General features: G+C 30.9%; 2 protein-coding genes across 2 annotated transcripts; both read right to left on the reverse strand.

The window, feature by feature from the left end:
• Nucleotides 1-7,325: 7,325 nt before the first annotated feature.
• LOTGIDRAFT_170342 (hypothetical protein) lies at nucleotides 7,326-11,977 on the reverse strand (the record flags this gene model as incomplete). Its single annotated transcript, XM_009068984.1, has 8 exons — nucleotides 7,326-7,585; nucleotides 7,989-8,211; nucleotides 8,539-8,694; nucleotides 9,262-9,560; nucleotides 9,909-10,049; nucleotides 10,978-11,082; nucleotides 11,229-11,387; nucleotides 11,911-11,977. 8 exons carry the CDS (start codon nucleotides 11,975-11,977, stop codon nucleotides 7,326-7,328), a joined length of 1,410 nt encoding a protein of 469 aa, XP_009067232.1.
• Nucleotides 11,978-15,379: 3,402 nt separating this feature from the next.
• On the reverse strand, nucleotides 15,380-16,041 carry LOTGIDRAFT_135283 (hypothetical protein; the record flags this gene model as incomplete). Its single annotated transcript, XM_009068985.1, has 2 exons — nucleotides 15,380-15,463; nucleotides 15,679-16,041. Coding segments are annotated over 2 exons (447 nt in total), but the record flags the coding sequence as incomplete, so codon positions are not given.
• Between the last annotated feature and the right edge of the window lie 958 nt (nucleotides 16,042-16,999).

The raw sequence follows: 16,999 nt of genomic DNA on the forward strand, positions 1-16,999 counted from the left end.
AATTCATAAAGCTTAATAATTTTGAAACATACTGAGAAACAGTTTCAGTAATTATTTAGTTTAATGGATATTTTGTCTCCAATAGATATTATATTCTTTAGTCATGGCACCTGGTAAGTTCAACTGATGAATATATACACTTGTTGATCAAGTTTGAAACTTTAAATTGTATGTCAATTCTAAGAGGTAAGGCCCTTTTAACTGATAGAAATATCAAATCAATTCTTTTTAAGGTAAAGAAAGTAAGCTAAAGGGTCATTAACCAGCTCTGTGGTCAAAGCCCCACCTCCCTGGCCACCGTAGAAAATGCTACTATTTCAACTGACAGAATCTCTGTGCACAGGGCCACAGCACACATTGACTTAATTTTGTGTTTCTGTTTGTGTTCTTTAGAATAGTTTTTTTCATCCATCCTAATGATCAGAAGCATGAAGCTTACAGTCCAGATCAAATCTCCCTACCCTCCTATCATTGCAATAGAAATAAACAACAAATATTGTATTATCATACATCATTTTGTTAATTAGCTTACATTATATTACAATAATTACATCAATCTTTACAAAAATAAAACATCAGCTGAGAAAAACCAAACGAAAGAAGTAGAATGAGAGAGAGAGAGGAAATAATTTTATAGTGTTATATTTTAATAGTTTAAACCCTTTCTAAAAACTTTGGATATTGACATCAACAAAATACTATCTAGACAAAGTTTCTTCAAATGATAGTAAAGGGGCTCTGTTTCTGAAAATATATGAATATTAAAATTTGTTTGTTTATATTTACATACAATAAATTTATGATGAAAATCACAAAAGAGCCTGTTTCTTGACACATTAATAACAAATTCTAAATTGGAATTGAAGCAAAGATCATGGTCCACTAACAAAATAGCTAAGTGACGGTTAGTGACCAGCCAAGTATCATATATATCATATGATATTTGAAATCATCTGGATAAAGTATAATAAAATAAAAGATGTTTTCTGAGACATCTGTTAATAATAAATAATGTCATTATTAAATGATGGTCAAAAGATCCTTCTGTAAAAATGGCCAGCCATTATACAAACAATCAATGCTAATATTTTCAGTAGCATCCATTCAATTTTGGCAGGTTGCAACAAATTAGAGCAAAAACCAAATAGTGATGTTCTGAATTTTGTCAAGGACTGTTCTTAAGTTTCTAATATTATGTTGAATTTCCAACAAAAACTGTGCGAAGAAAAGTATGCACAGATGGATAGACAAGGATTGACATGGAGATGATATCATATATTTTCAACATTCACATAAACAAAAATATAAAATTCATTGTGCATTTATAGTTTATACCTGACATTGACAGCAGTATATCAAATTGTGACCAAAATTGCTTTTATAATCTCCTGATTTTTTAGCAAATTCAAAGTTTACATAATCTTAAAATTCAAACAGTAAATTTGGCTAGTTTTCTAGGAAATATCAAGACAATTTCAAGTTCTAGTCTAGTGATTAACCTGTCATTAAAATTGATTAAAAATCTGGTGTCATCAACCAATCAGGCTACTGGTTTTCCTAATATCTTGACTTTAGACCTTAGACCAAACTTTCCTTCTGTTTTTTTTATTAGCTTTTATTCTTAATATAGTCATTTCAGTTAGATCTAACCTGATCTATGCCAGCGCTGGAGAGGGTAGAAATTTGCTAAAGTTCAAGATCCTAACTGAAGTTTCCATATAAAAAACTAAAAGCTAATAAAAAAAACAGTACGAAAGACTGTTTATCAACACCTTCTGCATATGGCTATAAAAAGTGAGTCGACAATTTTCTTTCTTTGTTTTTATCCTTTTAAATAAAAATCAAAACTTAAACAACAATTACATGTAGTTATCAAGATGAGACAAGCTCATATTCTAACAATTGTATAAAACTTTATCAAAATCTCTCTTAAATAACTGCATTAATATTATCCAAAAGTGGTTGAGAACAGGAAAGAGTAATAACAGTTGGACACTTTTAACACTGTTACAAACAAACGAGATATCCTTGGCAACAATTCTAAAATACCCACATATTTTGTTTGACCTGGTAAATGCTTTGAGGCCCTATTATAAACTGTACTTAAAAATTCAAGAAAGGCTTACTGAGTGTAAATTTACAAAAGAACATTTCAGATCATGAATATGACTTCAGGGAATCCATGTTAGAAAATATGGTAGAATTAATGAAGCAGAACCTAAATCATGTTGTTACCTGTTCCAATTTCAAACTAGAAAGTTTTTCTGTTAAACACAGGTTAAATTGTTGGGTTTTGATAGAGTACCTTCAGATAACCAGATTGCAGTTGCAAATAACCAAGAGTGTGAATCTATTCCTATAGCAAGTTGAGTTAGATCTATCTGAATCTATTTTTGTAAGAAAAGGAAACATATCTATTGTATGCAGATTGTTAATATATGTTATAAGATCATATATCATCACTTTCTATTAGATTTTGAAGTATTGTTATTGGTTATTACCATGAATTTTATGTAAGTAAAGGGAAATAATTCAAAAAATTAATTAAGTATATTATGTATTGTGGCTTATCTGACATCATCTTATGTCTTGAATTCTATCTAACCTAAACAGAACATTAAGTGAAATATTTCCAATATAGTCTTCCACATAAATAATGTTATCTCTACAATAAATCCAAAAAAAATAATTTTTTTGAGAAGGTATTGCTTTAATTCTGTTTCAATTCTTCGTTGTCGCTGTCTAATCTACAATTTCTTAACATGTCTTCTGCTTAATTGTCCCAAATGCAACTATAGCCAAGTGGAAATTACTTTTTCTTCATTACTATTGGCCTAGTCACTAGGATTTATTGTTTGTCAAGCTCATATTTTACAAAAGTGAGCTTATAGCAGTTGTTGGTCTATTTTAGCAGAATTTGTAGAGAAAATATAGGTTCTATTTACACAGAGACCTTTATCTAAAAATAGCTTTTTCCATAATCAGACAACATAGTAAATAACATTGGAAATTTTGCTTATTGTCAAAATAGCTGTAGTACTCGCATTTTTAGACAGAACCTTGCAATTCTATAAAATATTGATATTGCCAATATAGAATCTGACAATACTGCCAAGATATTGTAATCCAGCAACAGGTTTATATACAAGTATAAAATAATTGACAATAAATGTTAATCTATATATTTCATGGTTACTATATATATATACAAATATACAGTATCAATTTAGGGCAATAAAAACTAGCTTGAAAGGGTGTATAAGTTTAGGCTTGATTTTGCGTGCTTGGATTCATACTTCAAGTTGAAGTAACTGAAAATTCTTATGAGAAGCGAGTAATTTTCTCTGTTCAGCACTATCAAGGAATGATCCCAGAATATACTCACCACCAATCAAAGCCAGTGTAAATTGCTGACTTTTAAAGCCTCAATTCCTTCAAACCACCAATAAACCTGTAATATGTCTATAGTATGTCAATGATATTACATGATCAGGAGTTTTTAGAACAATCTGGCAACAATCTGATACATCAGTATCATTGACAACCTTTTTTCTTAGTCAGAAAACTATAAGACCCCAATGGTACAATTAATATTCTAGAAATGCCCTATATTTGAATATATATGAATGGTAAAATATGATTGGAGGAATTGAGTGAAGTCATGGGCCTCATCTAAAGATCTAAAACACCTACATAACAACTGTGCTCAGTCCTTTGTCACAGAAAACTCAACTCATAAAGGCTGCTTAGTTCAGCTGGCATTTCATACGCCATTTCATATTTCTTGAGATTTTGATTCAATAGTAAAATTTATCATAATATATAAATTGTGTCGGTAATTCCTTGAAGTATCAATTGTTTTGACCAGGACTGAGTCACCCATAAAATTTTGTTTCATCAACAATTTCTACATGCCCTTCTCAAAGTCACAAAGCTACCTACAAAAACAACTGATATTCATAAAATATGTAATCTTAATGCAAACCATATTATAAAGTATTAAGCCCTATAAAGCATTTATTTTTTGGTATGAAAATGGAAAAATTATTCCAGAAGAAGATTGTTCCCAAACACCTCCTTAAGCTTATACCTGCCTAATATAAATATTGCTACTGATTTTTAACTTTAAATAAGAATATTCAATCTAGATGAAGATTCCATAATATGTCATTTATAAAGAATGTGTTTGTAGGTAGCTAGAACTGATAGATGATTCTAATTGAGCACATTATGATAGTGACATCACAGGTATCATTCAAAAAGCACATTTTAATATAATCTGTTATAGGCATTTATATACATCTAGAACTCTTTTGAACACAAACAGGTTGATTACTTCTTTAACTCTTACATATTGTAATCTAGAATGGTGAATCAGCTAATAATGAATTATATATCCATAACATCTGCGCAGTTTTTTATGTTCATTAATTGAACATAATGAATAGTAGTCATCATAATGAATAGAAGCCTTCATAATGAATAGCAGTCATCATAATGAATAGTATTCATCATCATGAATAGTATTCATCATCATGAATAGTATTAATCATCATGAATAGTAGTCATCATATGAATAGTGCCCATCATAATGAATGAAGGCCCATCATAATGAATAGTGCCCATCATAATGAATAGTGCCCATCATAATGAATAATGGCCCATCATAATGAATAGTACTCATCATATGAATAGTGCCCATCATAATGAACAAAGGCCCATCATAATGAATAGTAGTCATCATAATGAATAGTAGTCATCATAATGAATAGTAGTCATCATAATGAATAGTGGCCATCATATTAAATAGTAGCCGTCATAATGAAAAGTAGCCATCCTCATGAATAGTAGAAAAAAATGTTATATATAATTTACTAGATGTCCCGGGTGTATATAAATATCTGTAGCTGATTATAGTTCAGGACTTCTCTTTTATTATTAATCCACATTATAATACCAGATTTTACTTTAAACTAAAGTTTACAATTATTCCAAGGAATTAAGTGTTTTTGCTGAAAGTGCTAATAGAAAAAGAAAGTGATCCAGAATATATCTTTTGAATAAATGATTGAAATTCAAAATTGCATATTTCATATTTGACAGCAATGTCTCACATTCTCGTAGTTTTGTTGAGATTAATGAAGTGTGGACATTAAAGTTGTGATGTCATCAGATAAAAGTTATCTGGAATTAAATTGTTAATTAATATGAAAAAGGAAGTCCAATATTTACAATGATGTATTATATTAGGTCAACCAATATGTACAATATTTACATTACATACTTATGATGATATGAGGACAATAAGCTTAATATCAACTGTAACACTTACCTTTTGTTTATAAATGGAATTCTACCAATTATTATGTGTGATTGAGAATAATAGCTTCACATCATTTTGTACTGGGAGTCTTAGAATGGCTGATAAAGATATACACATGGAGTGTATTGGAGACATTTTTGATTTCTTTGAAGAAAGTATGTTTATACCAGATAATAAATAACAAAACTTTCAATTTTCAACAATGCTATGTTATTCTAAGACTATCAGTACTATTATGAAGCTATTAGTCCTGTAAGGTACTTTAATGGGTAAAATTTGATTTACCAAAAAATGTGTCAGAACAATAGACTAATTTTAAATTTCTAATGCTATTAATGAGCCAAATTTCACATCTCTTTGGTTTGATGCAACAAATTAACCTGCTGAAGAAATCTAAAATTCAGCCTGAAATGAATTTTAAAACCTTGATAGCTTGATTAAACCTAGCCCAGCTACTCTGAATAAGCATGATAAACAAGTTTAAAGCAAATATACATTAAGAGCTGCACTAATGAGTTGGCAAGAGTTCTATAAATGTTGGATATCACTTATATTCTCACCTTTATAACAATATACTTATCTTATAACAATATCTAAAATCAGACTAAAATCAAGTTACCACTAAAATCCATACTAGACACTAAAATATCAATAGATTTAAAAGAATAACAGTTATCTGATTGGTTGGTAAAGCCTAATGTTTAACAATGACTGATCAGATGACTTAAACATAATTTGTATCTTCAACTTAACTCTGTGTAAAATATTTGTGTATCCAACATTCTGAACCCACTTTAAATTCTTAAAAGCATTAGACCCACTTATATACATAAATCATTTGAAAATATCAAAAGCGTTTTAGTTGTTAGTTACATGGGATAACAGCTTTAACTAAAACCGATAACTAATAACATGTATGTAGGTTTTGACATAACATTTAACAATCTGATTCATACACAGAACAGTTTTTTTTGCCAAATTTTAATAGATTTTCTATAAATAAAGTCCAATTCTTGTTATAAACATAACAAAATAATAATAAAACAACAAAACTATTTCATAATCATGATTAATTTAAGAGACAGCTTATCAAAACAACTATTCCAGCCATTATATAACATACTATAAGACACTGAATAATGAGTGGATTGTTATTTAGGCAAAATTAGTTCCTTGATTTATTTGACTTTCATTAAAACCCACTATTAACAGTGAAATAAAATCTAACAAAAGTTTAAAATATCATCCAGCTAGAGTTAGTAAAACATAAGGCCCTGTTGAAGGTTAATCTTTAAGAAGCCACATGTTAAAACAACCTTTCAAGAAATTCCACTGACACATTAAGAAAATGTTTCTGCAAATAAGTTTCTCATAAGTATTTTTGTCTTGCTTTGATATTCCAATTGTAACTTCCACCTATTGGAAATTGGGTTGATTTCTTTTCCATGCCACATAGATTCCTATTTTTCAGAATTAGACCGCTAAATTTCAAACAGTTCCACTTAATTCCATTACATTCCATTTCTTCCTAACATTGAGGCACAAAAAGTATCATAAAAGTGTAAGTTTTAAAACTATGCTGCCACTTGATAAAATTTTCATAACCTTTATTTTACATGAAAAATTTAAACTCTCATTTATTTCCTTGATATATGCTGGTAGGAAAAGAAACAGTAAGTCATTACAGAGATGGAATCATTTTCATTCCACAGAATACTTTATTGCAACTTTTTTGTCATCAAGCCTCATCTCCTGGAACTTTGAAGGATGGAAGATTTTACCATAATTACCTTTCATGCCCTTTTGGATATCTGACACTCAAATCATTAGCATAACAATTGCTTCCACATGCATACATTGATTTTTGAAACTGATTATCCCAAATTTTTATTCACCCATGAACTCTCTTAATATGTCAGTAGCTTAGGTAACAATATAAATCAATACAAATATACAGGTGTACAAAAAATGTGAACACAGCCTCTTGTACACTTGGCAGGATTCATGTGCCTTCGGGAGGATCAACATAGATGTCTTTGACCTCACAATAATCACCGGGCATATGAGAAGATTGTTGACTAATCTCCACGATTGTTTTTGAATGTTCAGCACTAATTGAACGCAAATCAGGTAAAAGGCTTAAAATTCTCCCAAACGAACAGGCTCCTTTATGACGCTTTATATGTTCATAAGATTCAAGAGCACTAACATATCTATACTGAACTTCCTCTACTCTATCTTTCTCACTTAAACCTGGTCGTTCTGTAATAGAGATCAGATACATATTCAAATCCAACGTGATGTTTCCAATTACAGTTAATATGATGAGCCTCAATGGGCTGGCAGAATGTCAATGCTTGGGGCCATTATAGCTGGAAAATGTACTTTTCTGGGAAATTTGGTAGGTTTCTTTTCCACGCCACGTAGGTTAGATTTAGACAGGTCAAAAGCTCTAGATCACTTAGTACTACATGCTCTGCCAAAGCTAGCCGACACTCAAAGCAATCAAAGCTCTTGCAGCCAATTATCTGAAAGTCTATTCTCTGTCTGCCATTGCTGTCCACATTTGTCAGCCCTGCATTGTATAGTCATCCTATAATCTAGAATAGTCTGTGAACCAACAATAGCTAGAGTGCCAGTCAATGTTCTTTCCGTCAATACTTACCAGAAAATATTGATATAGCAGTAAGTAAGGCATATTCTGCATTATCAGTTTCCATAACAGCCATATTATGGCAGAACTGATAGGTTAATTCCGCATATTCTCCCATTCCAGTGGCTTTCATGTTCTCCAGGGTGCAGGGTACACCATTAGCAAAGACTATACACCGAGTTTCTAAATCATAACATCTTGCTGCTCTTATAGCCATTACTTCACTAGAGGCAGCCTGTAAAGAAGGTAATCAAATACTCAGATTCAAATCATCAAAATGCAACAATCTTCAAATGTTCAATAAATATACCGATTTTAAGCCAGATCAAAAGATATAGATAACATAAGAACAACTTGACAATGATCCTGTCTACCGACTGATTCTTTGCATTGATCATAGATTATGCGTATTCATTTACAGCTGGGTCAAGTGCAATAAGCAGGAAAGATGACCACATCAACCCAGATTAAAATCCACAACCACTATTTGTGTGCAGTAACCTAGCAAATGTCGTCAAATTTTAACACTACGATCCATTCATTAATTATATCTAATTGTTACCTTTAACAGAACAATCTGATCTGCTTTCGATAAGCTAGTAAAACCGGGTAAACTTTTAGCAAATTCAACAATTAAATTAGTGATTAATACTGTCATTTCAGCCATATCCCGAAACATAGCATCAGCTGTTACTTCTTTCATATCAGGCTTTACACACTGAAAATATAAAACAAATACTTTTAAATGGAAATATAGAAACGTCTTTCAGTTCTATATCTCTTTAGAGTAACAATAGAGTTTATTATTGTATACCAGAATAAAAAAGTTCAACATTTTACTATTATGGGTTTGTGACATAGGAATTGGCCTTTTTAACATGTACAGCATTGGTGGTCTTGGTCTGCAGAAATTTGTGCCGAAATCTGAATTGCTGACCTTTCTATTAAGTGCTATATACTGTTCTGTACACCTGCACCTTTAAAGGTGAAAAATAATAATTTTCTTTCTAGGAGTGAAAGGTTATTTATACTGATAATTACACTTAATAAATATAATGTTTAATTTACTATTAACAGACCTATTGCTCAGATAAAAAGTAAATTTTCTATCAATTATATTAGCACCTGCAGAAGAACAGAGAGTGATAGGTAACAAATAAAATTATCAAGTTCACAATCATACAGCTATTAATGGCAGAAAAGTTGATAACTTATACATCTTCAGAAGAAAATTGCTTGAGAAATACATAAATTGTTAACAAATTTTATTTTGACTGCTACTAACCGTTGCTTTATCAACATCAGCTTCATCAGGAAACTCGTATTTATCTTGAAGACGACACACTTCCTCTATTAACTGTCTGTGATGGTGGGCAACCTTATTCATAGGGTTACTATTGATAACTGTTAGAGGATTGGTGTATACAGATTGTGTACCACCATTACGGTCTCCTACACTACGCTGTTTGCTTTCTGGAGACAAACCATTACTGTCTGGTATAGGTTCTGTTTTGACAGGATTGACTTTGGCTTTTGCTTTCCGCCTAGCATCTCGAGCTTTACATTGTTCATCTGATAACAGACCTGTAATGTGAAGCAAGTGATAGAAAAGGGTATTTTGGCTGATTAACTATCAGGCACATTTCACATTCTGACCATAAAATCAGGTTTGTTCTTTTTGATCTATTCTTGTGATCTACAGTTTGGGCCAACATTAAAAAGTAACCAGCATAAATCAAAATCTACCTCTAGTATACGAAGATGGCATGCATATGGCTACCTTGAGAAGGATGTATATAACACACTGCTATGAATTAAATGGTTTATATTGACTTAAATCTATATTATTGTCTGGAATCATGCTAGCATCAACTTGTTTCCCTGAAGAAAGTCATCTCAATCCCCATTTTGATATGGTCAAATATTACTTACACTCTTCTTTCATACCACATTCCTTACAGCGCCGTAATCTACATGCCTGACATTTCCTTCTCATCCACATATCCATTTCACAATTTCCACCATATCGACAACTATAGGTGGCACCACGAGTAATACTGCGACGGAAAAATCCTGAAATTAAACAGAATGACATTCATCCAATCTCAAAGTTGGTCAATCTTTTTAGTCAAGATTTTTTATCCCAGTACTGTGACTTTCCACATGTTCACATTTTACTACTGTCAATACAAATTACTTATATTGATAACATGTCATCTCACATACTATATCTATATCTAAATGTGACAGAGTGTGTTTTGTGCCTTGATATCTTTTACACAGAGGAGTTTGGTCCACATGTAATAATTAGTAACAACATGACGGTTTTTGGTTATATAGCTAATAGGAATAAATTAATTCTGGTATAGCTATATATTTGTTATATATATTTTATTCAATGGTGTAATTAAGTTAGCTTCTTGATTTTAGTTTTGATAGGTATATTAACTAATGTCATGGTTTTGATATATAATTTGTAAGCATAAAAAAGGGTTGGTGTAAATACTAATTAATTGTAATTATTTTTTGGCAGTTGAGTAGGAAAGAATATGGTTGTATAGTGAAACAAGGTTGTTTATCATATGGGGTAATCAATTGTTTTGTGGTTGGTTTCAATAAATTTGTCAGGTGACCTCGTGCATTGTTCTATTGGTTAAACATGAATACCAAATAGTATAAATCTTACATTGGTTACAAGAGCCCAGTACCCACATGTGAGATAGCTGAGGTACGGTGGTTAATTATGGTGGCCCTATTCCACAAACTGGTAACTATACTTTATTATTGGTTCGATTGTATGTTATTGGATATTCGAGAAGGGAAAGCAAAGTCATTGAACAGTATCAAGTAACAAGAGTACTTAAAACCAAAGAAAGGCATGATATTTTCATATTATTACTTATGCATACAAGATTTATAGTGTTAACATTAATATTTAAACTCTACAATATTTTTATATATTTAAAGTTGTAAACAATATTACCAACATATGAATCCCTACCTTTACAGCCTTCACAACTAAGAGCATTATAATGATACCCTGATGCTCTATCTCCACAAATACGACATAATTCTTCTTCTATACTCTTGCCTGCTACACCAATACCTACAAATAAATAAATAATAGACATATACTCAGGTCCATTGGTTTTTTTATGTGGTCGCCTTGAATAATTAGAAAAAAGAAACTTTTCAATGTCACCAAACCAAACAAGACTTACTGGTTAGTACTGAAAATATCAACAAACCTACCTTTTTTGCGTTTGACATCAGTTGCCATAACATCACTATATTTGGTGTCTTCAGAATGAAAAGTGTAAGCATCCTGGGAGACATTGTTTGTAATTTGGTGATCGAATACAGAGAACTGGGATTGATGAACATCAGGTGGCATATCTCCTTCTGATACAACTAGTAAAACAAATCAAACACAAACCTGTTAGCAAATAAGAACAAGCACAAAATGGCTAAGAAAAAATCAGAATATTACATCCTAGGCTTATTACAAAGGCAAGATGCAGTCAGTATTTTCTATGGAGTCAAAATTTCAATGAAGTTAGATCGACAAATCATTTCCCATGAAGTTGCATGAAACAGTATTGAAAATGTCCTCTACATCAGTTATGAGTGACAAGGTATCTCCAAAATCAATTAAATACTCAATTCATTTAATTCAGGTGACAGGTTTATTGGTGATTTATTGGTGACTTATTGAGTTCCTAATGTACCAATCCTTTTCATATGCAGTTGATCTCAAATAATGTACAAACAGATATTGAGATAGTAGTCTTACACTTCTGAGTGATAAAGATAACTTTTCTTATCCTATCACTTTTAGTTATTCAGTGACATTATCTAGCTGAGGAAATATATCACAAAGAGCAGTCTGTTAATTTGATATAATTTTACAGAACTATAGCTTATTTTTAAATACCTTTGCCCATGGCAGGACTTGGAGGGGGAGAAATATCTAAATACGCTTCTAAATGATGTCCATGCATATTAAAACACAACACAAGTATCCATTTATCTTCATTCTTAACTCTTTATCTGTTTTATAAATTACATATCTCCACTCTTTACCAACCTGAAATATAACACAGTCTGAATGAAAAGATCCATACTGATATGTGTTACAGGTTTTGTAAGCAGATAAAGCAAACAAAACATAAATGTGAATGAGCAACTCAATACAAAATAAAGGCTTCCTTCTTTTCTGAACTCAATTGACAATTTCATACTGTATATTAATACTTATCATCTTACTTTCTTTTCAAATCATAACCTACTCTATACTTTATGAGAATCATTAGAAAAGTCAAATAGAATTCCAGTCAACTTCTCTTTATAATGCATGAATGTTGCTGTCTGCCTGTCCACCTGTCTGATCACATTTGCACATCTGCTCTTTTTAAAATCACGGTTTGTAATCAATTTGGACATAATTTGAAAAAATTAAAAGTCAAAGTGCATTCAGATTTCTCAAATTATGTGTCAATTGTTTTACTGTCAAATCTATTCTTGTGATTTCAATCGATATGATGAAATGTTATTTGTGTTAAAACAATATTTGAAGACCTAAGTTCAGTATTTATATGGTTGTAGAGTGTATAAAAGTTGAAAGGTTTCTTCTCACTCTGATTGATTAAATTGAACAACTTTTTTTTCTATTTTGACATCACAGTTTAGTAAGAGTCTAACTAAAGTATTTTATTTACTTTCTTTAACAAGATCAGTGACTTCAAAGGTATTTTCAAAACTAATTCTTTAAGCAAGTTATAGCTTGTTATAATTTGTCCAGAAAAGGCTTAAGGAATCAAAGAAGTATTGAATTGTGAAATAAATAAACTGAACATAGCTTTCTGGGATTTAAATCAGGAATAAAAAATCCAAACCAAATTATTTTTAAAATTATAATTTGAAATTTAATAAAAAAGATGTAAAAGATATTTTATGTAGACAAATGCAAGCATTTTTTCTATTGAGGTTATCAATAATCATATAAAATTTAACAACAAGCCAACTGGTGACATTAATTATTTAACAAAGAACCAAACTCAATCAGATTGCTCTATATTTTTTAAAACTGATTCATTCTGTCTACATTTTCCACATGATGGATCTTTTTCATTCATGCGAGTAAATCAAGTTAAATATATCAGACATATAAAATTCAAAAGAAGCTTTACTTCCGTCGTTTTGCACTTTTTTTGGCTAATAAGGACAGGTCAGACAAGTAGAGTTACCGGTAGATCTCTATGGAAAAGAATCATCATGTCACAATACATATTTAGACATCAAACTGAAAATCTCAATCGTACCAATAGAAACTATAAATAGGTCAGAAATAGGTCACTTGAATTCCACTAAAATTAATTCGAAAATATATTGACTCTAAAAAAGGGATGCCTAGTTGAGATATTCCAGATAAATTATATTGATAATTTACAGTGACCAATCCTTGTTATATTTCAATGAATAAATTTTAAAAATAATACTGTCATTTGCTTCATTTTATTCATCGAACTATCTTTACTATTGTAAATTGTGTTTCACAAGATTTACAATAAATAGTTGTCTCTAGAGGTGTGAAATTAAAATATAATACAATTGTTACATATACAAGGCAAGAGATGTCATCTTGAATTTCTTGAATTAAGTAGAAAGTGGTGTTTCCTCTATTGCCAAGTCTCTTAACAAGTTGACAAGTACTAAATATATCAAAAATAGAAATCAAATAAACAACATATAACAGGGAATTGTATGTCTTAGTGTTTCGTTTGATAATCTTAATAAATGTCTATCAAGGCCATTTCCGGCTTCTAGTTGCATCATTCCAATGTTCAGTCAGATGTCTGTGGTTCTTGTAATGAAAGAATTATTAACCCAATTATAATGTCCCAATTACACATGCCCTTAGATATTAGTAGCACTAAGGTGAATTACAAGACTTACAGATGTCTGATTGAAAAACGAAATGGTGAAAATGATGTTATCAGTGTCCCCAAATATAAATTAAAAGTTTAGAAAACCTCTTTACAATCCATACAATCAAATTCAGTTTCCAATGGACAAAAATGCTTAAAAAATCGTCAAAGATAGCTTGCCAGGCAAGGTAACATACACCCACTACCAGCTGTCAGAAATGATAACAAAATCTTAATAATAAATTTTCAAATAATCTTAAAATCATCTATAAGTCAAAGCAAAAACCTGAAACAGTTCATCAAATGTGATCCGGCACATCAAACCAGGTATTAAGTAGCATTTGGTGTATGTAGAGCTAATTAGAACGCACTGCTTTGTTTTCAAACTGACTTTTTTTTTTTGTCTACTTCTGGTCACACTCCCCAGCCAAAACTGTATATGTCACACATTATCTGACATGATCGTCTCTCACACTTAGCGTGTTGCTACTAGGTGAATGTAAAATGACGCAGTTTTGACCAACCGGAAATGACATAGGACGTTAAACATTCATTAGTTATTTCGAATTACTGCTCTAATTCTGAATGTATTTTGACCGTAATTTTGTTTTGTTCATTACTTCAAACTAATGTCTAAATGATAGCACTTTAAAAAATTTAAGATTTTGACTTTGTCGCTGACTTTTTTTTTGTTTTAATTTTAATGCTTTTTTCAACTTCTACAATTTTATTTCAATCGATCTGAAAATTTACAAGTAGATAGACATTTTCATTGCGAACAAAATTCTATTTTCAAAATTTAGAATTATAAAAGATTTCAAATGATATAATTCATCCCTGAAGTATTAGATCAGCCGCCATCTTGAATATATTAGTACTTTTTGGGGTCAGGGTTTAATCGGATTTGCATTATTTAAAGGTCTATATTTTCAGTGAAATGTTTGCAATTGTCACCCTCTAAATTTTGCATGAAGAAAAATAGTTCTCTATTTAAGACAATTTGTGATAAGATTACAGTTGTTTACACTCTTTACGATAAAAGAGTGCTAGCCAGGCAAGGTAAAATACGCCCACTACCAGCTGTCAGAAATGATAACAAAGTCTGTAGTGGTTTAATATGTGAAACTAATCATCCTATTTTTACTAATTTCAATCTTTACCAAGGTCTCATACCAAGTTTCATCAAGATCGTATAAAAAATGTAGTCTCTATCAGGCCTACAAGCCAAATTAGACACATTGAATTAATTCAAGGGCAATCATTTTCATTCTGGTTTACAATATATATACATCTACATTACCGAAGCAATATACATATAAACAAACACAACAATAAATACATGATATAAAACAAGACTCCTGTTATCTTCTGTGATATTTCTTACTCAATACTCCTGTTATTGTGTTTTTCAATCTTCTGTGATATTTCTTACTCAATACTCCTGTTATTGTGTTTTTCAATCTTCAGTCATTTTTCTTACTCAAGACTCCTGTTATTGTGCTTTTCAATCTTCTGTGATATTTCTTGCTCAATACTCCTGTTATTGTGTTTTTCAATCTTCTGTGATATTTCTTACTCAATAATCCTGTTATTGTTTATTTCAATCTTCTGTGATATTTCTTACTCAATACTCCTGTTATTGTGTTTTTCAATCTTCTGTGATATTTCTTACTCAATACTCCTGTTATTGTGCTTTTCAATCTTCTGTGATATTTCTTACTCAAGACTCCTGTTATTGTGCTTTTCAATCTTCAGTCATTTTTCTTACTCAATACTCCTGTTATTGTGCTTTTCAATCTTCTGTGATTTTTCTTACTCAAGACTCCTGTTATTGTGCTTTTCAATCTTCTGTGATTTTTCTTACTCAATACTCCTGTTATTGTGTTTTTCAATCTTCTGTGATTTTTCTTACTCAAGACTCCTGTTATTGTGCTTTTCAATCTTCTGTGATATTTCTTACTCAATACTCCTGTTATTGTGTTTTTCAATCTTCTGTGATATTTCTTACTCAAGACTCCTGTTATTGTGCTTTTCAATCTTCTGTCATTTTTCTTACTCAAGACTCCTGTTATTGTGCTTTTCAATCTTCTGTCATTGTTCTTACTCAATACTCCTGTTATTGTGCTTTTCAATCTTCTGTCATTTTTCTTACTCAAAACTCCTGTTATTGTGCTTTTCAATCTTCTGTGATTTTACTTACTCAAACTCCTGTTATTGAGTTTATCAATCTTCTGTGATTTTAATTACTCTTGCATTTGTCAATCCTCTGTAGTTTTACAACCCTGACCCCTATTATTGTTCATTTAAATCCTTGTGCTTGTATTATCCTCTGTGATTGTGCTTGTAAATCCTGTGATTGTTCTTGTAAATCCTCTGTGATTGTGCTTGTAAATCCTGTGATTGTTCTTGTAAATCCTCTGTGATTGTGCTTGTAAATCCTCTGTGATTGTGCTTGTAAATCCTGTGATTGTTCTTGCAAATCCTCTGTGATTGTGCTTGTAAATCCTCTGTGATTGTGCTTGTAAATCCTCTGTGATTGTGCTTGTAAATCCTCTGTGATTGTGCTTGTAAATCCTCTGTGATTGTGCTTGTAAATCCTCTGTGATTGTGCTTGTAAATCCTCTGTGATTTGCTTGATCTGAGTAAGTATTTTTGGGGTTTTTAATGATATTTATATATAAAAGGTCAAAAAGATAGTCATGTTCCAGTCTAATGTTCTAAATAATCTTATAAAAACATTGAATTATGTAAGTATATACAAGCCGGGACACTTACAATAAGATACTTCTAAGTAAGTAAGTGGTAATCGGAACTGTGTCAGGTTCACATTATGTCCAGTCTTCGTTGGAATATAAACATAATATACATGGCTATATCATAAATATTCCCTGATGGTACATATAATATCTATAATGACTATAATAACATTTCTTTATATTGCTAAAAACTGACAACTTCCTTATCAAGAAATCCTAGAAGAGTTTAAAATCAATGATCATCCATCTAAGCCAGACAAACAAAAGACGACACGATCGTTTTAAATTTCAAGACAGATGTTTAATCACCCTTTAATTTAAGACTTCAATTTTTAATGAA

Source organism: Lottia gigantea (assembly GCF_000327385.1).
Source record: "Lottia gigantea unplaced genomic scaffold LOTGIsca_97, whole genome shotgun sequence".
Taxonomy (NCBI): domain Eukaryota; kingdom Metazoa; phylum Mollusca; class Gastropoda; family Lottiidae; genus Lottia; species Lottia gigantea.